Raw genomic sequence first — 22,258 nt, 5'->3', positions numbered from 1 at the left:
TGGGTGAAATTCCAAGTCATTATTATTTCAAATATTTTTTCTGTTCCTTTTTCTTTTTCCTCTGCTTCTGGTATTTCCATTATGCATATTGACATCTTTTGTAGTTGTCCCACAGTCCTTGGCTACTCTATTTTTTTTCCAGTCTTTTTTCTCTTTGCTTTTCAACTTTGGAGGTTTCTATTGTGCTATTCTTGAAATAGCACAGATTCTTTGCCCAGCTGTGTCTAGACTACTAATAGGCCCATCAAAGGCATTCTTAATTTCTGTTTTGGTGTTTTTGATCTCTAGCATTTCTTTTTGGTTCTTTCTTAGGATTTCCATCACTCTGGTCTTACATGCTATCTGCTTTATCCATTAGAGCCCTTAGCTTATTAATTATCATTTTTAATTATTGGTCTAATTACTCCAACATCTCTTTCATATGTGAGTCTGGTTCTGATGCTTGCTCTGTCTCTTCAAACTGTGGGGAGAGGGGTTTGTTTTGTTTTTTTTCTTTCTTAATTTTTTCTTGATAGCCAGATGTGATTTCCTGGGTAAAAGGAAGTGCTATAAATAGCCTTGAGTAATGTGATGGTAAGGTGTGGGGGAGGGAAGCATTCTGTATTCCTATGATTAGGTCTCAATCTTATAGTGAGCCTTTTCCTCTGTGTTGTGAACTTCACAAGTGTTTCTCAGTATTTTCTTCTCCCTTCTTATGTGGGACAGGATGGCTACAGTGGGCTGGAGTTGAGTATTCCTCTTCTCCCAGGTCAGTTAGACTCTGATAAAACCCCAGCTAGTTAGGCTCTGATTAAGCAGTTTCTCTTGAGGGCAGACCTTGTTAAGAAGAGCAGAGTACTCATGTGTTTTAAAATGGTTTATCCTCCCCTCTTCCCTAGTTGGAAGCACAAGAGAATTTTCTACTGTAGTTACTGTGAGAAGCAGATCAAGCTCTTAGAAGTAAAACTCACAAAAGCGTGGCGGTCCCCTATGACCTGGTACCCCTGGAGTTTTTTTGTTTTTATAACTTTAATTTTTATTTTAGATTCAAGGGGAACATGTACAGGTTTGTTATGTGGGTATATTGTGTGATGCTAAGGTTTGAGGTATGGGTCCTGTCACTTAGATATTGAGCATAGTACCCAATAGGTAGTTTTTCAGCCCACCACCCTGTTACTCCCCCAACTAGTAGTCCGTAGTATCCATTGTTTCCATCTTTATGTCCATGTGTACCCAGTGTTTAGCTCGCACTTATAAGTGAGTACATACAGTATTTTTTTTTGTTCTGTGTTAATTTGCTTAGGATTTTGGCCACCAGCTGTATCCATGATTTGTATACACCTAGCCTCTAGAAAATACCTCCAAAACAATTTTTCTTTTTTTTTAAGAGACAGGCTGTTTGTCATCCAGGCTGGAGTGAAATGGTATAATCATAACTCACTGCAGCCTTGAATTCTTGGGCCCAAGCAATCCTCTTAGACATTCCTCAGTTATGGTTCACTTTTTTTTTTTTTTTTTTTTTTAAACTAACCCCAGCCAGCACAGGTTCCCATGGAGGTTTCTGCTTTTCTACTTGATAATTCTCTGTATTGCCTGTCTGTCTCTCCAATTATGTGGTCAGCAGTGTTCCCTTACCTCACTTTTCTTATGAATCTAAGAATAGTTATTGATTTTTCAGTTTGTTCACTTTTTTACTTGTTGGGACAGAGTGGTAACTTCAAAGCTCCTTACATATAGAACTGGAAACCAGAAGTCCCATTGCTTATATTAAGTTGGTGTAAAAGTAATTGCAGTCAAAATGGCAAAAAACTGTAATTACTTTTGCACCACCTAATAATAAGAAAAAATAAAGTTTATAAGTCATGAAAGTAAAGAACAAAGCAAGAAAACATTAAATATATTAGCAACAAAAGTACCAGACAAAGGCAAATATTTTTCTCACTAAAGAGCTCTAGAAATTGCTTGTTGAGAAGAGGGACTAGATCCAAATAGGTGAACAAAGGACATGACCAGTTTTACAAAAGAGAAAATACAGATGGATAATAAATATGAAAATATATTCAGGCTTATGAGTTATCAAAGAAATGCAAAGTAAATTAATGAGACAGAAATTTTCTTCTAGGCTGGATGCAGGCTCCCACTGGTAATTCCAACACTTTGGGAGACCAAAGTGAGAGGGTCACTTGAGGCTAGGAGTTCGAGGCTGCAGTGAGCTATGGTCTGATCATGCCTCTGCCCTCTAGCCTGGATGGCAGAGCAAGACTCTGTATCTAAACAAAACAAAACAAAAAAAGAAAACAGAAAAAGAAGGAGAAGGAGAACTTCTCTTCCAACAATTTAGCAAAGATTTTCAAATATATAATAGTGCAATTTTGTGTATGATGGGTGATACTAGCATTGCTATACACTGTAGGTTATAACTTGGTACAATTTCTTTGAAAAAGCAATTTAGTGTTAATTATAAAATCTTGAAAACAGTCAAATACTTTACTCAGAAATTTAGCTTCTAGGAATCTGTCCTAAGCAAAACTCAGAAATACCAAATACTTTCGACATAAAGATAGTCACTGCAGCATCCTTTCTAAGAGTGACAGACTTAAACTGATATACATGTTTAAAAATAGGGAATGGTTATGTAAATGTGTGGTAGTACCGTATTACAGAATGATATACAACTTCTAAAATTTAGGTTTACAAAGCTCTAATGTTAAGTTAAAAAATACCTAGGATTTTATAAATGGTATCATGTCAACTGTTTTTAAAAGACTACAGAAAATATCTCAAAATATTTACAGTGGTGTCGAGTTGGTAAAGTTTTAAGGAATTCTTTTTCGTACTTCTGTATGTTTATAATTTTCTGTGGTGAATTTTCTCATGTAATCAGAAAAAAAATATAACCTGAAAAAAAAGATGATCACCCTTACAGAATCACAGAAGATGAAACTGAGGTGTGGATGAGACTAGAGAAAAGGAGACAAGTCCAGAGGCTTTAGCAGTCGTCTGCTCACAGACGAAGAGGCTTGAATTTGGGGAGAAGTGACAGTGGAGATGGAAAGAAGAGTCCAGATTCTGGAGAGATTTAGCAGTGAGAGCCAGCTTGGTTTGAGAGGCTTGGGATTAAGAGGCTTGATGGTTGGCGGTACAATTCACTAAGATGAGAAACTAAGAGGATAAATAGCTTAAGGAGTGGAGATGAGTTCAGTTTGGGTATGTTGAGTTTGTGATATGGGTAAAATGAACAATGGACACTTGGGTGCTTGGATCTAGAGCTCAGGAATAGGTCTGTCTAGGCTTGAAGATTTAGGAGTCATTATCAGCACACACATTCAAGTCCAGGCTGTGAAAGATGTAATCCTTGGGTACCAGGTCTTATTTAAACTAAAATTATTATATTTCTCTTACAACATCTAGTGGAAACTAAGTTTAAAATCTGCTAGTTGAGTTTCTTGTTTAAGGTTGAACAACTGCATAAAATAGTATGACTAAACTTTTTGTTGCTTTCTTTAGGGTTACAGGGGAAGGGATTCATATAAACTGCCTTTAGCAACTTTGTAGTCAACTTGAAGTTGGGGTTGCTTTAATAACTTTTTTTTTTTCAATTTGGACATTCTACAGCCCATTTAGACCTTTGACCTAAACATTTTAAATTGTATTTTAATGTTTATCTGTAGTTTCCTTCTAAGAAGATTAAGGGCTTAAAGACAAAAGTTAGATTTTATTCTAAAATCAGTATAATTTTATAATGTTTATGAGTGTATATCTGATCCAATTTTTAATGTTTATTCTTTCTCTTTTACATTTGTGCTACCAAACTCTCTTCCATCCAACCATCTGAGTTGGTTATTTTAGCTGATATGGTTTCTAATTAAGTCTTTTTGGTTGAGGGAGCTTCCTGTGGCATGTCTGCTTCAGCATTTAATTGCTCCATGGACTCCAAATTAAATTTTATAGTATTCCATTTTGGTCTGCTGATGAAGCAGAGATGTTTTCAGCATGGCCCAAGAAATGTGGTACTTGTGACAGCTTGGAGGACCAGCATCACAATTTTGAAAAGTAAGAACTGTTTAACTTCTAGACTGACTTTTTATCATTTGACAGTAAAGTTTGAAGTATTATCACAGAATTAAATGAGAGAATGCCAGACCCATAATAGGCTCTCATTAATTATTTATAGAGTAATGCAAAATCATTGGTCTTGATAGTATAGCCCTTCAACTTATTTTGTTTCAGAAAGAGTGAAGTCTTGAGAGTTTCTACGTTGAAGTTGAATGCAAAGTACCAGGAAACAAATTTTATAACCGTTAGGTACAGCATAAGTAAGGTGTTCTTGCGTTGGGATGACAGGTTGGATTAAAAAACTTCTAAGGTCTCATCTAATGATTTTGATTCTTGAGTCAGTAGAGAAAGTGAATATTTACACAAATGATTGAGTGTGTGAATTCTTTACATTTTGAAATAATTCAATAATCATGAGACGGAGGATAAGATCTGATCACTGAGACTTTTAAGTCCAGGGCTGTGGTTTGAATGTGTACCCCAAAGTTCTTGTGGTGTTAATGTAATCCCCAATGCAACAGTGTTGAGAGGTGGGACCTTTAAGAAGTGACTAGATCATGAGGGCTCTACCCTCATGAATAGATTAATATCATTATTATGGGAGTGAGTTCCTTATTGTGAGAATGGGTTTGTTATAAAAATGAGTTTAGCCCCTCTTGCTGTTGCGCTCATGCTCAGTTTTGCTTTTCACAAGCTCTCTTGCCCTTCTACCTTTCACCTTGGGATGATGCAGCAAGGAACCCCTCACCAGATGCTGGCTCCTTGAGTTGGTCTTTTTAGCCTCTAGAACTGTAGGTCAAATAAGTTTCTTTTCTTAATAAGTTACCCAGTCTCTGATGCTCTGTTACAGCAGCAAAAAAAATGGACTAAAACAGAAAATTGGTACTGAGAAATGAGATTGTTGCTGTAATAAAAATACTTGAAAATGTGAATGGTTTTGGAGCTTGGTGAAAGGTAGAGGCTGGAAGAATTTGGTGAAGCAGGCTAGAAAATGCCTAGATTCCTATGAATAGAGCATTCAGGGTAGTTTTGGTGAGGGCTCAGAAGAATACAAGAGCTCTAGGGACAGCCTAGCTCTTTTTAGAGGTTATTTCAGTTGTCATTAGGATGCTAGTAGAAATATGGACAGTAAAAGCTGTTCTGAGGAAGTCTTAGAGGGAAATGAGGAAGAAAGTATTGGGAACTGGAGTAAAGACCATCCTTATTATGAAGTTGCAAAGAATTTGGCTGAATTATGTCTAGATCCAAGGGCTTTATGGAAGGTAAAATTTAATATTAATGAACTAGGATATCTGGTGGAAGAAATATCTATGCCAACTATTCAAGGAAATGCATGGATAATTTTAGAGAGAAATTATTTAAAGACATAATTTATAATTAAAAGGGAAACAGAACAGAAAAAATTGGAAAATTCTTAGCCTGGCCATTTGAAGAGTGAAAAGGCATCTTGAGGAGAGCAAACCAAGGGTTTAGCTAAGCAACCACTTACTAAAGAGATTAGTACATTTACTAAAGAGGTAGTACAACCAGAAGGGAGCCAGGTGCCATTCATCAAGAAAATGAGAGAATAACCCCACAAGCAGTTTGATATTCCAGGCTGCCTGTCCCATCACAGGCTCAGAGCTCTAAGAGGGCAGAATGACTTCAGGGGATGGTCTTGGGGGTACCTTCAACAGGCTCACAGCCCAGGGCCACCTCAGTACTCTCTTCCCTGAATTCTAGCTCACTAGTCCTTAGCCACCCCAACCATGGCTGTGGTTCAAGCAGGTCAAGGTACTGCTTGTGCTGCAGCTCTGGAGGACTCGATCGGTAGGCCTTGGTGGCATCCATTTGATGTTCAGTCTGCAGGCCTGTAAGAATGCAAGAACTTTGGGGGCATGGATGGCTCTACCTAGATTTCAAAGGATGTCATGTATAGCCTGGGGGCCCAGGAATAAACTTGTTGCAGAGGTGAAGCCACCAAAGAGAGTCTCCACTAGGGCAGTGTCTAGCGGAGCCATGGGAGCAAGGTTACAGCAGAGAGTTCCCACCAAGGCAATACTTACTGGAGTTGTGGCGGTGAAGCCACCTGAGATACACCAAAACTGTAGAGCTACCAGTGTGCAACTCCAGTCTGGGAAAGCTGCAAGCACGAGACTCTAACCCATGAGAGCTGCTGAGTGAACTGTGTCCAGCAAAGCCATAGGGACAGGGTTGTCTGAGGCCTGTCCCTATGGCTTTGCTCGTGTGCCCCAATGTGCCTAAGATGTGGGATGTGGAGTCAAAAGAGATCATTCTTCAGCTGTAGGGCTCAATGTTGTTTTCCTGGTGGATCTTAGACTTTCTTGGAACTAGTTACTCCTTTCTTCTTGCTTATTTCTTTCTTTTGGAATGGGAATGTCTATCCTGTGTGTGTCTCGCCATTGTATTTTGGAAGTGGATGACTTGTTTGATTTCACAGATTCACAACTGGAGAGGAATTTGCCTTGTGGTGAATCATGCCTCAAGTCTCACCGCTGTCTGCTTTAGATGAGACTCTAGACTTTGGACTTTTGAATTAGTGTTGGAACCAGTTAAGACTTTGGGGCTACTGGGATGAAATGAATGTATTTTCCATGTAAGAAAGATGTAAATTTTGGGGGTTGTGGTGGAATGCTTTGGTTTGGATGTGCCCCCCAAAATTCATGTGTTGGAAAAGTAATCCCCCAATGCAATAGTGTTGACAGGTGGGAACTTTATGAGGTGATTAGGTCTTGAGTCCTCTGCCCTTATGAATGCATAAATTTCACCATCTTGAGAGCATGTTTCTTATTGGGAGAGTGGGTTTGTTATAAAAGCAAGTTTGGTCCCCTGTTGCTTACTCTCTTGTCCTTTGGCCTTCTGCCATGGGATGGCACAGCAAGAAGATCCTCACAAGATGCTGGCTTCTTGACATTGAACTTTCTGCCCTCCAGAACTGTGAGAAATAAATTTCTTTTCTTTGGAAATTACCCAGTCTCTGGTGTTCTGTTGTAGTAGCACAAAGTGGATTAACACAGCTATCATTGATTTACTCACATGTTCTTAGAATGCCTGTCAGAATTCTGGTTGCCCATCACTTCATTTTGTGGTGCCCTGATTCAGTGGTACTCAGAACAGAACTTAAGAGTTCTGATGGACAAGGACATGAACAGAATCAGGCACTAGACTGTGAGACTCTAGAAGGGTGTGGTAGTGCAAGCAGTGATTTATCATCAGGTACTTACTATTGGGCTGTGGTGATGTTAAGGTCTAGCATCTAAACAGACAAAACAACAAAGGCATGACATGTTGCATTGGTAATGTTAGATCCACATCTAGAAGATTTCAATAAAATAAATTTGAAACAATACTGAATTGAAGACTTTAGGTCAAAATGAGATGAGTGGACTTAGTTTTGATGGTTGTTTATAAAAATGCTCAGTTCTGTTCTTATCAAATTTAATGAAGAATTCTGCTTTTGGAAATGTGATGGGCTAGATAGCATGAATAATCCATATTGGAAAATAGGTAAAATATGCAAAAAGCCTTTTAAAATACATCCCTGAAATGGCACTTACAGAAGCAATCCAAAGACATCAAACAATAATAGTAATAACTGAAAGGGGAAGTCCAGAAGATAAGAATTCATCATAGCTTTTCCACTGAAAGTTTCTACTGAACCTATGATTTATTGCTTTTACCTCTACATAGGAATGTAGAAAAAGTCTAACATCTCCCATTCCTCCAAGGTGGAAGGTCTAATAAGACCCCCTTGTTATATAAAGCTAAGACCCCAGAATTGTACTATCACTGTAAGAATGAAGAAGAAATAAACTCACTGCATAGAAACAAATGAGAAAATCTACCACTTCTATTCTTGGCATTAGTGGGTCAAGGCAATATCAGCCTTGAAAATTTATAACCAGGAGCAGCCCTCACATGGGTTTCGTTTATGACTGTTCTTGATGTTGTGGTAAAATTATTAATTTCATTAAATTTCAACACTGGAATATTAGTTTTTTTTTTAATATGCCCTGTGACAAAATGAAAAGTATGTATAAAGAAATTATGCAGCATTACAAAGGACAAAGTTACTCAAGAAAAAGCCACTTGCACGATTATTTGAGCTTTAAAGTAGCCACCTTTTTCCTGGAACACCACTTTTTACTTGAGAAAACTAACTGTGGTTATTCACCGTGGGGTATTTGGCAAATATTTTATTGAAACTGAACAAAGTGAGGCTGCACTTAAAGGTAAGCAACTGAAATTATATGTCAATGGTAAAACTTGAGCTTTCAATTGAAAATTAGAGTTATGAAAAGCTTATATCCACTACCTTGAGACCGATAGTTTCCCAGTGCTTCAAGATTTTTCTGATGGAATGGGAGAAGACATAAACAAATGTGATATGTTGGGGGGTATTAAATACCTGCCTTCACTCCATTCCCCCCCACACACACATGAACCAAATGAAGGAATACCTATTTTGCCCCATTTCTCCACACACCCAGGGTCCCTTCTACCTGTTTGTTCCCTGTCTGGCTTGGAGAAATCTCTGCCCAGCTGTACAGAAGGAAACAGACTGTACAGTTCTTGTTACCTCACATCTTTTTCTCCTGTTTAGGAGAGGTACTATAAAGGAATCTGCAAAAAATCTTGAACAGAAGAAACTAATGATGCAAGGTACTTCAAAGTGTTAAAAGTCCTAGAATTACACTTAACAAGTGTAATAATCACTTAACAAGTATTTTTTGAGCAAAGGCTGTATATGCTATGGTTCTAGAGCTAGGATAAAATGGTGAGTATGTAAATAAACAGTATTTACATATTTGCTAGTGTAAGCTAAAGAGAAAAAGGAAAGGGGAATATGAAATAGGTATATTGGGAGTGTTGTTGAAATTTTAGGAAGGTGGGCAGAGAAAGAAGGCCTCTCTGGGAAGGTGAATTTTAGTAAAAGAGTTGAAGGAAGTGGGTGAGCTAGCCATATAATATCTAAGAGAAGAACATTCCTAGTAATGGAAATAGCAAGTCCAGAGGCCCTAAGGGAGACGCATACCTGGTGCACTGGAGAAAGTGAGGAGGCCAGTATATTGGGGCAGAAAAAAAGAAAGAACAGTAGCATAGTAGATAATATCAAAGAGCAAAGTCAGGAAGGTCTAGTGATATAGGGCCTTTTGGTCCAGTAAGGGCTTTTTGACTTTTACTCTGGGGCAATTGAAGGCTTTTGAATAGAAGAATGAGATAAACTGGCTTTACTAGGATCGTTGTAGTTGGGAATAATTGCAGGGCAAAGGCAGGAACAGTAAGATTAGTTTGAAGGGTATTGCATTAATCCAGTTGAGAGAAAAGATGGTATCAAGTAAATACACAGTGTGCTAAAAATTGTGTGATGTGTGTGTGTGTTCAGAGGGAGGGTAGTAAATTGAAAAAAGAGGTTTATTACTTGGAATTTTGCCCAGATTATGAGCAGCTCCTCAGCTCTTTCACTTATTTGTTCCTTGATTTGTGCACTTCAGTAAAATAGTCCATGACCTTGCATTTGAAAATTTCTATTCCTACTTTCCTTATCACATAGAAAATATAATAATTTGGTGCTATAAGTGACTTTACATAAAAATGCTCCTGTCATAAAAGTAGGCAGCAGTGTGTACACAGCAGTTAAATATTTTTAAGTACCCATGGCATATTTATGAAAAATGATCATGGATGAAGCCATAAAGCTTGTCTCAATACATTTCGAAGAACTGCTGTTATACAGACCATATTTTGTGACTCCATGCAATTAAGTAATTGTCAACTACAAGAAAATAAGTAGAAAACTCCATATAGATGAAAAAAGTTTCTAAATATCTTATGAGTCAAAGATCTTGTGATGAAAAATTAGAAAATAACTACAGAATAACAAAAAAGTCCTCATTATAAAACATGTGAGATATAGTTGAAGCAGTACTTAGAGAAATATGTAGTCACATGTTGCATTACAAAGTTTAACTCATCAAGGGAACTGCATATACAAAATTCCTATTTCAGTGACTTCATAGCCATGGTAATGTAGCATAATTCATTGTTCACCTGTTTCTGGTGATTCTGGTGTAAACAAACCTACTGTGTTATCAGTTGTGTAGCCAGTCAAATGAGTACAGGCATAACTCCTTTTGTTGCACTTTGCTTTATTGTGTTTTAATAGGGCAGATAACTGCCTTATTAAAAGTTTGTGGCAACCCTTTGGAGCAAGTCTGTCAGTGACATTTTTGCAACAGCGTATGCTTACTTTATATCTCTGTGGCAGCATTTTTTAGCAATAAAGTATTTTAATTAAGGTGTATATGTTTTATTTTAGATATGCTATTACACACTAAGTAGACTACAGTATAGTGTAAACCACTTTTTTATGTACTGGGAAACCAAAAAATATGTATGATTTGCTTTATTGCAATATACGGTTTATTACAGTGGTCTGGAATATTTCTGAGGTATGCCCGTATAGCACATATTATGTATAGTATGTGATAATTGATGATAATAATAACTGTGTTACTGGTTTATGTATTTACTTTTCATTATTTTAGAATTCACTATTATAAATAGTATATATGTGTGTGTGTGTGTGTGTGTGTGTGTGTGCGTGTGTGAAATAATCTCTCTCTCTCTATATATATATATATGTGAAATATCCCCCCTTTATGTATATATATGTATGAAATATTAACTGTAAAACAGCCCCAGGCAGGTCCTTCTCCAGGCAGTCCACATCCCCCCACCCGGCTTAGCCCCACAACATAGCCACCCTACACCAGGCTGATCACTCTGATTGGCAGCAGTTTCATTGTTATCATAGGAGAAGAAAATTCCATTGGTGTTACTGGTCCTGAAGACCTTTCAGTGGTACAAAATGTAGGATAGGAAGAGAGTGTTATTGATGATCCTGACCCTGTGTAGGCCTAAGCTAATGTGTGTGTTTGTGTCTTATTTCTTAACAAAAAAGTTTAAATATTAAAAAAAGAAAAAAAATTCTAATAGTAAAAGGCTGTAGGATAACAATATAAACAAAGAAACTACTTTGTACAGCTGTACAGTGTGTTTGTTAAAAAGTTAAAGTTTTTAAGTGAAAAAGTTAGCTAAGATTAATTTATTATTGAAGAATTTTTTAAAAATAAAGTTAGTGTAACCTAATTTTACAATGTTTGTAAAGTCTGTAGTAGTATGCAGTAATGTCCTAGGCATTCACATTTACTCACTATACTCACACACTGACTTACCCAGAGCAACTTCCAGCCTGCAAGCTCTATTCATGTTAGTGCCCTATACAGGTGTACCATTTAAAAAGCTTTTTAAATGGTACACCTGTATTTTTACTAGTATACCATTAAAAAGTAAACTGGTGCACCATTTACTTTTCCATGTTTATATATGTTTAGATGTACAAAACTTACCATTGTGTTAGAATTGCCTACAGTATTCAGTACAGTAGCATGCTGTACAAGTTTGTAGTCTCAGAGAAATAAGCTATACCAAATAGCCTAAGTGTGTAGTAGGCTGTCCCATCCGGAGTTGTGAAAGTACACTCTTTGATATTCACACAATGATGCATTTCTTAGAACATATCCCTGTCATTAAAGGATGCCTGACTCTATAGCCTTAACTGCTTATATCAGCAAAGAACTGCTCAAAATTCAGGAGTTAGAACAGAATATACCCGAGGAAAGTGTGAGGAAAGAAATGATAAAGATGGCAGAAACAGGCCGGGCGCGGTGGCTCACGCCTATAATCCCAGCACTTTGGGAGGCCGAGCCAGGTGGATCACGAGGTCAAGAGATCGAGACCATCCTGGTCAACATGGTGAAACCCCGTCTCTACTAAAAATACAAAAATTAGCTAGGCATGGTGGCGCACACCTGTAGTCCCAGCTACTCGGGAGACTGAGGCAGGAGAATTGCTTGAACCCAGGAGGCGGAGGTTGTGGTGAGCTGAGATCGTGCCACTGCACTCCAGCGTGGGTAAAAAGAGCGAAACTCCGTCTCAAAAAAAAAAAAAAAAAAAAAAAAATAGATGGCAGAAACTACTGAAATAGGAAGCATTCACTAGAAAGATTCAGAAAATCACAAGTTGTTGATTTGGAAAGCCTAATGAAATTATAGCAAGAATCATTTGGGAACAAAAGAGAGAAGGCGCAAATAAATAGTATTGGGAATGAAAAATGTACAAGATCATACATTTTGCAGCCATCGGTATAATAAAAAGATATCTAAAATCATTTTATATTAGTAAATTTGAAATCTTAGATGAGATGGAGAAATTCCTGGGTGGGGAGAAAATATTTAAACTCACCTGGGGAGTCTTTATGTCTTTCAGAGAATAGGAAGGGAAACCCCAGCTCATTTTATGAGGCTCATGTAACCAAGAAGTATACAAGAAAGGAAAATGATAGGCCTATCTCCTCCATGAATACACAGAAATCCCATGCAAAACATTAGGCATCCAAAGCTAGATATATGTTTTAATGTAAAGAAGTACATCACAACCTGGCTGGCTGTCTCCAAGGAATCTGGGGTTGCTTTAATTTTGGAAAAAAATCTATTAATTTACCACATTAAGTGATTAAAGTTTAACAGAAAATCTTAAGAATATGGAAAAATGGGAAACTTAGAAAGTGCAAACTAATGGTGCCTTTTGGAATACATTTTGGTATTTTCTGGTAAAGGTGAGCATGTACGTATCCTATGACCTGGCTATTCCCATCCTAGAAGTATGTCCCAGATAAATTATTGCACATGTGTACCAGGATACAGGTGTAAAAATATTTATTACAGCTTTGTTAATAATTCCAAATAAACCTACAGCCAGGCACAGTAGTGCACGCCTGTAATCCTAACACTTTGGGAGGCCAAGGTGGCCAGATCACCTGAGGTCAGGAGTTCAAGACCAGCCTGGCCAACATGGTGAAACCCCGTCTCTAATAAAAATACAAAAATTAACCAGGCATGGTGGCGCTTGTCTGTAATCCCAGCTACTTGGGAGGCAGAGGCAGGAGAATTGCTTGAACCCAGGAGGTGGAAGTCACAATGAGCCAAGATTGTGCCACTGCACTCCAGCCTGAGTGATAGACCGAGACTCCCTCTCAAAATAAAAAAAACAAACCTGTGACAACCCATAGGTCCATCAACAATAAAATGGATAGGTAAATTGTAGAAATTCATGTAATTGAATATTAGGAGCAATGAAATTTAATGAATCACAGCTGTACATGTCAACATAGATAAATGTTAAGAACTTGATGTGGAGGCTGTGTGGTGGCTCATACCTGTAATCCCAGCACTCTGGGAGGCCAAGGTGGCCAGATCACCTGAGGTCAGGAGTTTGAGATCAGCCTGGCCAACATGGTGAAACCCCATCTGCACTAAAAATACAAAAATTAGCGGGGTGTGGTGGCAGGTGTCTGCAATCCCAGCTACTTGGGAGGTTGAGGCCGGGGGATCGCTTGAACCCAGGAGGCAGATGTTGCAGTGAGCCAAGATCATGCCACTGCCCTGCAGCTTGAGACAAGAGCAAAACTCTGTCTAAAAAAAAAAAAAAAAAGAACATGATGTTGAATATAAGAAACAAATCACAAAAATGCTTATTTTATTTCCTTATAGAAAATTTTAAAACTCACAAAACTGTACAATATAAGTCTTTTTTCACTTTTTAATTGTGGTCAATATATATAACAAAATTTCAAACATCTTTAAGTGTACAATTCGGTAGCATTGGACCATCACCACTGTTAATTTCCAGAACTTTTTATCATCCCAAGTAGAAACTGTACCCATTAAACAAAAACTCCCCATTCAATCCTTTCCCCAGCATCTGGTAACCTCTATTCTACTTTCCATTTGCCTATTCCTCATATAAGTAGAATCATACAATATTTTTCCTTTTGTGTTTGGTTTTCTACACTTAACATAATGTCATCAAGGTTCATCTATATTGTTGCATATGCCAGAATATCCTTTGTAAGGCTGAATAGTATTCCATTGTGTGTGTATGGATAAACTAAATGTGGATAAACCACATTTAATTTACCCATTCATCAGCATGATATTTTCAAAAAGTGAAGGGAAGGAGTAATAAAAAATTTAGAATACTATTTACTTCTGGAGGAAGGAATGGAAAGGATACAATTTGGGAATGGACATGAGGCTTTTAAGGTACTGGTAATGTTGTGTTTCTTAAGCTGGGTGATGAGTACAGGATATTCATTTTATTATTAAAAATGAATTTTATGTTTTATGCTTTATTATGTATATTTTATAATTTTAAAATTCAGATGTTAATTCTACTAGTTTAATTTTTAGTGTCTTGTAAGAGACCTGATAAAGTATTTGTATATGACAGAATCTTTTAGAACAGTCTATGTAATAAAGCCTTGAAAAATTATAAAAATCTAAGTAACTTTCTGCACCCTTACCCCTAGTCTTCTTGCGTGTGAGAAAGGATTACATTGCAATTATGTGGTTTATTTTATACAGTATTGTAATAAAGTCAGCCAAATATTTTAATAGGAGAGGCATTACATTAATTTTACTAATTGTAGGGTTCATAATAAATGAAATAGCATACAATGAACTATTATTCTGTAAGGAAACTAACTTAAATAATTTGGACAAGAAATGTCCTCTCTATCTTCTTAGAATATGAATTAAAGCCAGATGTAGTAGCTCCTGCCTGTTATCCTAGCACTTTGGGAGGCTGAGGTGGGAGGATCACTTGAACTCAGGAGTTCAAGACTAGCCTGAGCAACATAGTGAGACCCCATTTCTACAAAAATAAAAAGTGAACTAGATGTGGGTGGCATAGTCCCAGCTGCTTGGGAGGCTGAGGCAGTAGGATTGCTTGAGCCCCATAGGCTGCAGTGAGCTGCGATGGCACCAATGCAATCTATTCTGGGTGGCAGAGTGAGACCCTGTTTCAAAAAACAACAGCAGCAACAACATCAAAAGAATATGAACTAGCAGTTATGCCATTGCACTACATTGCTTGCTACCATTATGTTTTATACTGTGTTCTTAGTTTTAGGGAGGGAAAAGTAGTGAGATTATCTAAATGCTTTGTTTAAGCATAATTTTTTATTTTTAATTTGTGTGGATACATAGTATATATATTTATGGGGTACATGAGGATGTTTCGATACAGGCATGCAATGTATAATAATCACCTCATGTAAAATGGGGTTTCTGTCACCTCAAGCATTTATCCTTTGTGTTACAAACAATCCAATTATATTCTTTTACTTACTTTTTAAATGTACAATTAAATTATTATTGACTATAGTTGCCCTGTTATGCTATCAAATACTAGGTCTTATTTATTCTAACTAAAAGCTTTTTTTTTTTTTTACGATGTTTCAAAATATTTATAAAGAATTCCTGAATCTCAGAATATGTTTATTCATTTTTATAATCAGTTCATTTCTTATTATAAAAATTGCAAGATCTTTACCCGTTTATGCTTATGTACAGAGAAAATATTTATTCACCTGTTGCTTGCATTGTTAGTACATGAATAGCAATGAGAGTTCATTGAGGTGGAGAACTCATTTTAGGTTTGGCTTGAACATAGTGGGTGTCCATGCATGAATTTTAATTATGTAGCTACACTACTTTAAAGTAAACAGTTTGCACTGAATTATGCAGTTATCTATTTTTTCTCCTTTCAAGACTGTTGACCCTGAATGGACTATTTATTAGTGTAATGAACCAGGTTAAATGGTCCATAAAAATTAGTAAACGCCATTTATTGAATACTGACTATATGGTAAATACTAGTTATTTTCATGTGTTATTGCAAGAATTTCTCTAGGGCATATTTATAGGATGAGAATTGCTGAGTTCTTAAGATTTACATGTATTCAACTTTATGAGATGTCAGATTGCTTTTCAAAGTGGCTGTATCAGTTGAAACTCTCTCCAGCAGTATAAGAGAGTTTGCATTGTTTCACATTTTTACCAACTTTAAAAAATATTTGCCAATCTGAGAGTGTGAAACTGAGGCTTAGATACATGAAGAAATCTGCCAAAGGTTAACCAATGAATGAATACTGGTGCCACATTTGAATCCAGGTTTGTCTGATTCCAACTACGATAGACTGTATTTCAAAGAAATGGAAATATATAGGCTAAGTCTTTTTATAACAATGGAAATAGTTATGAAAAATGAGTTACATTTTTTTAATTAAAACAATTTTGTGTAAGAACTTCCTTAGGGGAAGTATTTCTGAAAACGTGATTTTAGATGAACTGGATCAGAAATGCCTGGTGGTAGTGTTGTGTATGTGTGGAGGGCGAATGTTACTTTTTAGTAATCAGATTCCTAGGTCCATCTTTAGGTCTACTAATTTAGGATCTCTAGGGCTGGGATCTAGGCATTAACGTTTTTAATAATGTTTCTTAATTTTGTCTTTGGTTTTTAATAAACATTAAAGTTTAAGAACCTTTGCTTTAGGGATTTTAAACTAATTTGCAAAATACTGCCAGATGCCCGTACAAACTGATGTATAAACATAGGCCCAGAGACAGATATTCAGACAGATACTCAACATTCACTTTTTTAATGACTCATGTCTCCAAACTTTCATTTTCTACTAGTTCCTCTTACTATTTTTTCTCTCGTTCTTATTCTTTTGTCCAACCCACATGTGACCTGAAGTAGCATTAGGACCCTGGCAGCAGTAATAGTAATTTTCTCTAAACTCTCTCTCCCTGGCTGATCCCTAGTCCCTTTAAGAAGGACTGTAGGAGGCAAAAGACATGCTCATTTGAGTGCAGTCAATTATTTCATTCCTCTTATAGAACTGATTATAGCAATGCTATCCATCTTGGGTGGGTACAGATTTAGACTTGGTGGTTATAAAGAAAATGAAGATTTGTGGAGTGGGGTTGGAGCTATGAAAGATCCCCATGTTTTCATTCATTACTATTCTTCTTAAAATGTATTTTCTGAGACAGCTAATTTTAAGGAGAAAACAATGTCTGAACTAGGTGGAGAATTACTAGGAACACCATTCAAATTCCTTTTCCCAGTTATGAGCCATTATATCAAGGACATAGTATATTAAGGACACAGACTCTAGTGAGGTCCTGTGTTAATTAATATTGGGAATGGATATCATAGACTCAAAAGAGCTCTATTCTCACCTGCCCAGACCTCAGAAAGCACTCTTTTCATTGTTCCTAAGCAAATAATTGCTTAATTAAATAGTACAGCTAATTGTATTTAGAATTTAGTAGCTTTTATTACCTATTATTTCGAAGACACTGATTTACCAGATGCCTAAAACAGTTTTTTTTTTTTTTTGCCATGAACCTGAGTTCAGAGGAAAAATGTTTCTACATACTTTTTATTCTAAAAAATGAAATTAGCAGAATATGATAAAAAAATCTAGACTTTTGCAGAGCAATTCTTAAATTAAGTTTTCAAAATTATGCTCATTTCTAAGTTATCTTAATTTTTATAGCTTATTTGGTTATAAAATTAAATAATTATATTAAGGAATCAATGTCATACTTTGTGAAACATTTGTTTAACAAAAACTGAAAATATGTGACAGTTGATAATGTCATGCTTTCAAAACAGAGGCTTTAAATCCTACATTATATGTAGAAATTGTTAGCTATTCTAAAGGTACAATAAGATTACTGTTCATATCAGTGTAATAAGTTGATACTCTCTGATCACACTTTTTCATTTTGCTCATTGTCAGAACCTTGGACCTTAATCTTATTCTTTGATTGACAGTAGCAACAGGGAAAGAACACTTGTATTGTTTGGTATAGTCACATCTGTTCAACTTGATTCAGTTGAGGGTATTTGCATATTCTTAAGTATTTCTTCTGAGAGGGCTTAAATCCTTCTCAAGTGCTTGATGCATTTTTGAAATTCATTCATAAGGTATCTGCATGCACTAATAGTTCTGTATATTATTGCTGTGCATAATCTGACAGATAAGTCCACATTTTAAAACAAGGTATTCTTTAGGGATGCTACATTACATTTTTACTCATTCTGTTGGGTGGAAATGTCAGTTTTCTTAAAAGTCTGTTTTAATGTTTTGATTAAATTAGTGTATCTTTATTTTAGGCAAAATTTTCAAACATGGGAGAAATAAAGATTTTTAAATAATACTTCAAAGGTATTAATGGTAGTTTTTCTTGCCTTGGTTTGAAAATTGAATAATTTTATGGAAAATAATTGTAGAACTTGAATGGATTTCTGTTTAGCCTCCTTATTTTATAGAGAAAGTTACTGAGACTCAAGTTTTCTGACTTACTCAAGGTCACACAGCTTGAAAATTAAGATTTAAATTTTGGTCTTAACTCCATATCAGTAAACTGTAAGAAATAATGGTACATGATTTCTGCTTTGTTATTTACACATAATCCTACGTCTAAAATTTTCCCTTTGCCATAGAACCCACAGTCAGAGATTATATCTTATTCATCATATCTCTCCAGAATTTACATGGTGTCTTGTGCAAAGTTAATACACAACCATTATTTTGCTGTCCTGTTTTCATTGTTCTCCTAGGCTATTATTCTGTAAAGGTTAATTAAGAAACACAATAACTTTAATGGAATGTTAGGTACTTTTGATAGCAAATAGGTTTCATTTTGTGTTCTATTTCTGATGAATTGGCAATAGCAATGTTGAGAAGAATTCTGAGATTTGCTGGAGTCAGTCAGTGGTGTCTTCATGGGCATAGAATCAGAAAGCCAACTGTTTCTTTTATGATATGTGTGCTTTTATGGGAGAGAGAACTATAGACTGACACAATTAAAAAAAAAAAAAAAAAAAAAAAAGCCCGGGGAAGAAATAAGACTGAAATTACAGGATACATAGAATTCAGATATTATAGCCAAAAAAAAAGAGGTAGGATGCCACCAAGGCTGGAAGTTCTATAAATAATTGTAGGCGTTTAAAAAGGAGAAATATTATTAGGTTACATCAAACATAATCAAAGCAAGGAAAACAATTGTTGAGTATTTCTCTTCTCATAGTAACCCTGGAGACTTTCTGTCCTAGTTTTCATTCCTTGCTTCTCCTTTTCTGGTGCTTCGGGTTGTTCTGATTTTCTCTTGTTTCTGCCTGGGTTACCTCTTTCCAATTGCGTATCTGCCTTACATAAAAGCTATGATACAACTTCATTGTAATTTTATTTAATTATTATGTAATAGGAGTTTAATAGGAAAAGGAAATTTTTAATTGTTATTTGATATATTATTAAAATCATACTTTAAAATATTTGGCTATAAATAACTCAAAATTACATAGTCTTTTTTTTCCTTTAATCTTCCAGGAATCCCCTTCTGGTCGAAGGAAAGCTCTTGCTACTAGCAGCATCAATATGAAACAGTATGCAAGCCCTATGCCAACTCAGACTGATGTGAAGTTAAAATTCAAGCCATTATCTAAAAAAGTTGTATCTGCTACTCTTCAGTTTTCATTATCTTGCATTTTCCTTAGGGAAGGAAAAGCCACGTAAGTTTCTTTTGTCAAATAAGCTGCCTCACATCGTGTTTCAATACAACAGCTTTTGACTCTGTAGACTGGCAACAGTTGAACATCTTACAGCATACCAATCATTTTTGCCATTCTTTGTTTCAGAGGCTGAATTAAGGGAACTCCTTCTTACTTATGAATAGTCTCTTTTGACTGCAGAGAATGTACAATAATATAAAAGTGATCACAGCTGGTTTTAAAATTTAAATTGTATATATTAGGATATTATAAGTATTTATTTTCTATTTCAGTGTCTTCAGTGTAGTAGTGTGTACTCTGAAGTACACACAGTTCAATGTGTAGAACCGTTCGATGCAATTGAGACATGAGAGGAACCCAAAGCAAAAAGTTTAGGATAAAAGGGATAAAATAGTTAAAGGAATGTTTGCCAAATCATATTCCTTGGCTCAACCTTCCAAAAATTATGTAGGAAGGTACAGTTAGATAAGCAGTTTATTATAATCATTCTTCTTTTCAAAAATCACTTCTTAAGCACTGAGTAAGCATTGCACAGAGATTTCTAGATTCAATTCTAGTCTCTTAAAAGAGTAAAATTCTAACTAGACAAAATGAGCTGAACATACGTACAGACGGAGGAAAAAGATGTACACCATCACACCCAGCTAATTTTTTTTAATATTTTTATATTTTTGGTAGAGACAGGGTTTCACCATGTTGGCCAGGCTGATCTTGAACTCTTGACCTCAAGTGATCCGCCCCCGTCAGCCTCCCAAAGTGCTGGGATTACAGGCGTGAGCCACTATGCCCAGGCAGCAAGTTAATAAGTTATTGTATACAATCAAGTCAGGAGTAGGTAAATGTTATGGGTGTTGTGAAAGGGTTAGTACCTAAGTGGAGTGGAAGGTGAATAGACAGGAGAAATGGAAATCCTATACCCAGACTTAAAAGGTGAGGAGAAAGAGACAGCTGTGAACATTTCAATCTAATCTGAATCACAGTTCTGAATGTATTTGACCTAATGGAAAGTGGTTACTATAATTGGCCATGTCTACTTGACTGATTAGACTGGATTCTGTGCGTCAGTCAAAATGAGATGTTTGACACTCATCTACATTGCGCAACACATGACTTGAAAGATAACAGTAAGCCTCCTCTCTGGAAAGTTGGATTCTAAGCCAGTGTGGTAGGGACGGTGCAGAATTGGAAGCATCTTAGTCTTTCATCTCAGGATCTTAAATTACAGACCTAAATATTGAGTAATTAAAAATAAAGCTCTTACCCTGAATGGAGTTTAAGCCAAAAGAAAAGGAAAGGAAACAGGAAGAAGACAAATTCAGAGACGATCCTTTGAGGGTGGACTTCCTTCCACTGGGCAGAAGCTGTTAAGTGAATCAGCGCCATTCACAGGAATCTGGGTGAGAGGAAATTCAGCCAAACCAAATGTCTCAATTTGAATTGAAAAGGAATTCTTTCCGAACATCCTAAATTCCCTCTCTACCTCCTCCTTCTTTTCCTTGTTACCTTTCCCAAAGAAAAATATTCAGGGTTAAAAAATGAGAAAATTAAAGTGGTATGAAATTAAGCAAGTTAACAGTGTTTGGTTTGTTTGGTTTGGTTTGGTTTGGTTTGAGACGGAGTCGCGCTTTGTCACCCAGGCTAGAAAACAGTGGCACGATCTTGGCTCACTGCAACCTCCACCTCCTGGGTTCAAGTGATTCTCCTGCCTTAGCCTCCCTAGTAGCTGGGATTGCAAGTGTACACCACCACACCCAGCTAATTTTTTTATATTTTTGGTAGAGACAGGGTTTCACCATGTCGGCCAGGCTGGTCTCGAACTCTTGACCTCAGGTGATCCACCCGCCTCAGCCTCCCAAAGTGCTGGAATTACAGGCGTGAGCAACAAGTTATCCCAGGCAGCAAGTTAATATTTTAAGAATGACATTTTGAAATTGCCTCCTGTTGATAAGTGAGCAATTTGTAAGACATTCATGTAGGATAATACCACTTCTTTTGCTCATGCAAACTTTGTGTCACTGAATTTATTTTTAAAAGGGGAAATGATTTTGTTAACTCTAAGGCTTATGTGAGATAAGATGCAAAAATCAGTTTAGTCTGTAAAGCCATACTGTATTTAGAAGATAATGGCATATTAAGCATTACTTTACAAAGAAATAGTATCTTACTTTGGCTTTCTGAATTTGGGGGAAGTATAGCAAAGTAAAAATTAATTTGTAAATAGTATATATATATATATTTCATTCACTGTAGTTTATTTGAAATTTAAGGTGAAAATAATACATGAAGAAAATATAAATGATTTGACTTTTGTAGAACTTAATGTAAACTTTATAAATTTGTACTTAAAATACTTAAAACATTTTTAAAAGTTTATATGTATCAAATACATAGTATTTAACTTACAATCAGCCAAGGTAATTTTTTAATCTTGTAACTCTTAAAAAGAGTTTGTTTTTAAAGTGCTTTTCCTACTATAATAGTTTCTTAACTTTTGGGAGGTTATGTGCCCCACATTTAAACAAGATTTAAATATGATTTACAGGGGTTTACCACTTTGTTTCCTTCCTACTCACAAATTCAAAAGCCTACATGGACTTCAGATTTAAAATCTTGTTCTAATTCCTTTGGGAAGTTTGAATATTTTAAACTCTAGATCTTATCTGATTTGAAAACTGTCTTACTGTTTTTTGAAACAAGTTTTTGTTTCCAGACTTAATTCTCAAGAAACCAT

At 36.1% G+C, this 22,258-nt stretch overlaps 1 protein-coding gene across 15 annotated transcripts in view; it reads left to right on the top strand.

Moving 5' to 3' along the window:
* Positions 1–22,258, top strand: part of EHBP1 (EH domain binding protein 1) — a 336,986-nt gene that overhangs the window by 122,040 nt on the left and 192,688 nt on the right. For all 15 annotated transcript variants that reach the window (XM_032291989.1, XM_032292002.1, XM_032291990.1 and 12 more), the window contains exon 6: positions 19,346–19,527. In XM_032291989.1, coding sequence (XP_032147880.1) covers positions 19,346–19,527 — 182 coding nt within the window. The remainder of the gene's footprint in view (positions 1–19,345; positions 19,528–22,258) is intronic.

Source organism: Sapajus apella, unplaced genomic scaffold (assembly GCF_009761245.1).
Source record: "Sapajus apella isolate SASKATOON/1434 unplaced genomic scaffold, GSC_monkey_1.0 scaffold26, whole genome shotgun sequence".
NCBI lineage: Eukaryota > Metazoa > Chordata > Mammalia > Primates > Cebidae > Sapajus > Sapajus apella.
This window is presented reverse-complemented; position numbering and strand designations above follow the sequence as displayed.